This window comes from Trichechus manatus, unplaced genomic scaffold (assembly GCF_000243295.1).
Source record: "Trichechus manatus latirostris isolate Lorelei unplaced genomic scaffold, TriManLat1.0 scaffold00111, whole genome shotgun sequence".
NCBI classification, from domain to species: Eukaryota; Metazoa; Chordata; class Mammalia; order Sirenia; family Trichechidae; genus Trichechus; species Trichechus manatus.
The window spans coordinates 7,467,177-7,470,902 of record NW_004444047.1 but is presented as its reverse complement, the minus strand read 5'-3'; the positions used below and the strand labels follow the sequence as shown (position 1 = coordinate 7,470,902).

The following is a 3,726-nucleotide window of genomic DNA, read 5'->3' as shown; positions in this document are numbered from 1 at the left end:
TGGTTTTTAATACTTTAAAGTGGTCTTTTACAGCAGATTTGCCCAGTGCAATACCTGGTTTGATTTCTTGACTGCTGCTTCCATGGGCGTTGACTGTGGATCCAAGTAAAGTGAAATCCTTGACAACTTCAATCTTTTCTCCGTTTATCATGATGTTGCTTATTGGTCCAGTTGTGAGGATTTGTGTTTTCTTTATGTTGAGGTGTAGTCCATAATGAAGGCTGTGGTCTTTGATCTTCATCAGTAAGTGCTTCAAGTCCTCTTCACTTTCAGCAAGCAAGGTTGTGTCATCCACATATCATAGGTTATTAATGAGTCTTCTGCCAATCCTGATGCCGCGTTCTTCTTCATATAGTCCAGCTTCTCAGATTGTTTGCTCAGCATACAGACTGAATAAGTATGGTGAGAGGTTACAACCTGACACACACGCCTTTCTTGACTTTAAACCATGCAGTATCCCCTTGTTCTGTTCTAGCAACTGCCTCTTAGACTATATACAGGTTCCTCATGAGCATAATCAAGTGTTCTGGAATTCCCATTCTTCACAATGTTATCCATAATTTGTTATGATACACACAGTTGAATGCCTTTGCATAGTAAATAAAACACAGGTAATCATCTTTCAGGTATTCTCTGCCTTCAGCCGAGATCCATCAGACATCAGCAATGATATCCCTGGTTCCACGTCCTCTTCTGAATCTGGCTTGGATTTCTGGCAGTTCACTGTCAATGTACTGCTGCAATCATTTTTCAATTATCTTCAGCAAAATTTTACTTGTGTGTGATATTAATGATATTGTTCATTAATTTCTGAATTCTGTTGGATCAAGATCATCTTTCTTTGGAATGAGCAGAAGTATGGATCTCTTCCAGTTGATTGGCCAGGTAGCTTTCAATTTTCTCGGCATACACAAGTGAGCATATAGGGAGGTCATTTTGATTCCAGAAAAAGCAGATAGCTCTAAGAAGGTAGGTACAATGGGGCTTATAAAGAGAAGAGAAGGAAGAAATATTGAAGATCAACCATTGGCTAATCTTAACATGATTGTTTGAACCCTGCCACCCCCTTTACAGATATCAACTGATATCAGGTCACTTCTGGCCTGGCTGCTAATAATCGGGCCCGCCACCTACCTGTAGCCATGGGACTTTTTGAGATTTAAGTTAGCAGGTACTGGTTTGTTGACTATCCTTTTTCAGCAGGATAAAACAAATTTACATTGCTGTAGAGCAGTTTCTGGTAGGCTTTTGCAGTTTGGGTCAGGCTTTTTATGGTTAATATTTGGTTTCTTGGATAAGAAAAACCAAACCCATTGCTGCTGAGTCCATTCTGACTCATAGTGACCGTATAGACAGAGTAGACCTGCCCCATAGGGTTTCCAAGGAGTGGCTGGTGGATTCGAACTGCTGACCTTTTGGTTAGCAGCCGAGCTCATAACCACCTAGCCACCAGGGCTGAGAAACCTTAAAATCAAAGTGAGATGTCTGTTATTAATTTTCCACCTCAACAGTAAGTTAACTTGAGTTAACTGGACTAGAGAGGTCCTAATTCCAGCTGAACAAGTCCACATAAAGGAGAAGGGACAGAGGGAGAAAGAGCAGCCTGTGAAGATGCATTCACATGCCAAGAACACCCGGGGCCCCCAGAAGCTGGGAGAGAGAAGGAAGGATCTTCCCTGGAGCCTTCAGAGAGAGCACCGTCCTGCCAGCACCATGAATTCAGACTCCCAGCCTCTGAACTGTGACAGAATAAATTACTGTTCTTGTAAGCCACTCAGCCTGTGGTATTTGATACGTTAGCCCTACAACACTAATACACCTTCCCTATAGGAGTCCTGGTGGTGCAGTGGTTAAGAGCTCGGCTGCTAAGCAAAAGGTCGGCAGTTCGAATCCGCCAGCCACTCCTTGGAAACCCTATGGGGCAGTTCTACTCTGTCCTATAGGGTTGCTATGAGTCGGAATCAACTGGATGGCTTTCGGTTGGCATATCAAGACCCCATGGTTTCCCTGCTCTGCCGTCACTACAGAATGTAAGTTCCAAAAAAGTAGGGGTATATGAGTGTGTATGTGTATGAGTGTGTCTGTGTGTGTGTGTGAGTGTCTCTCTGTATGAGAATGTCTGTGTGAATATGTGTGTAATTGTGTGTGTGCATTTGCCATTGCACTCCAGCACCTAGGACAATAACTGGCATCTAGTAGCTGCTCAGAGTCCCTGGGTGGTACAAACAATTAAGCGCTCAATTACTAACCCAAAGGTTGGCAGTTCGAACCCACCCAGAGGTGCCTTGGAAGAAAGGCCTGGCAATCTGCTTCAGCCTTTGAAGGAAAATCAGCCATTGAAAACCCAATGGAGCACAGTTCTACTCTGACACACATGAGGTCGTCATGAGTCAGAATAAACTCAGTAGTAACTGGGGGGAGAAAGCTGCTCAGTCCATGTTTGCTTGAAGAAGGCTGAAGTCATCTAGCTGTTTATCTCCCCACAGGGTGTGAGACCTCAGTGCCTGGGACCTTGTCTCGTTCATTCCTGTCTGCTTCATCATTGACCTCAGTCACAGCAGGTTCTCTAAAAATGCTGACCAACGAATGAGGAGGGAATGAATGAATGACACAGCATCGCCTTCCTAGAGGGAGTTGGAGGTAACACTTCCGTATGCAATGCCTCCCGGAAAAGTATCAGCCACGCCTGAGAGAAAATAGGATGAAAACAGGAGTCTTCAGGCTAATGAGTGGCCGAGGCAAAGGAGGCCCAAGGACAGCTTGCAGCTGATGACATAACCTCACTCACCATGCACTTCCCCCTCAGGAGGGTGGGCTGACAACAGACCCACTGACCCACTGCAGAGAGCTATTAAGGTCATTGATGAGATCACCAGGCAAAATGATTGGCGTATCGTAAGCGATCAATAAATCTAAAGGACCAAGCCATCAGGCACCCCTTTCTCCTCCTGAAGCCAGAAACTTGTAGTATCTTGTAAAGATAGTTGTTGGTGTTGGGTGCCATCGGGTCAACTCTGACTCACGGTGACCTTATGTATAACAGAAGGAAACGTTGCTCAGTCCGGCGCCGTCCTCACAATAGTAGGAATGTTTGAGCCCATTGTTGCAGCCACTGTGTCAATCCATCTCATTGAGGGTCTCCCTTTTTTTCGATGGCCCTCTGCTTTTCCAAGTATGATGTCCTTCTCCAGGGAGTGGTCGCTCCTGGTGATGTGTCCAAAGTAAGCAAGCTGAAGTCTCGCCATCCTCGCTTCTAAGGAGCATTCTGGCTGTACTTCTTCACAGATTTGTTTGTTCTTCTGGCAGTTGTAGATATATTCAATATTCTTCGCCAACACCACATCAAATCAATTCTTCTTCAATCTTATTCACTATCCACTTTTCGCAGGCATTTGAGGCGATTCAGAATACCACGCACACTTGAGTCCTCGAAGTGACGTCTTCGCTTTTTAAAATTTTGTTTGTAAAGCCAAGGTCCTCCCAAAGGGCGCCCGTGGCGGCCGCCTCGCCGGGCATGCTCAGTGGGGGCAGGGGAGGGAAGGGGTGGCTGAAGTCGGGGCTGCGGCCGAGGCTCCTCCCTCGGGCTCGCTGGCGGGCCGCTCTGGAAGAGGAGCAGACCGAACAAGGCGCTGCGTAGCCCGCCATGTCTCTGGCCCGCGGGCCTCGCGCACCGCAGCGCCGTTCTGACGGGTTGGGCCCGGCGGCGGCGGGCGGGTGGCCGGCGGC

The 3,726-nt window shown here is 46.9% G+C and overlaps 1 protein-coding gene across 1 annotated transcript in view; it reads left to right on the top strand.

Moving 5' to 3' along the window:
• Positions 1-3,643: 3,643 nt before the first annotated feature.
• The window catches only part of EVC (EvC ciliary complex subunit 1), a 111,063-nt gene continuing 110,980 nt past the window's right edge, over positions 3,644-3,726 (top strand). Inside the window, exon 1 of the mRNA XM_004383580.1 lies at positions 3,644-3,724. Coding sequence (XP_004383637.1) covers positions 3,644-3,724 — 81 coding nt within the window. The remainder of the gene's footprint in view (positions 3,725-3,726) is intronic.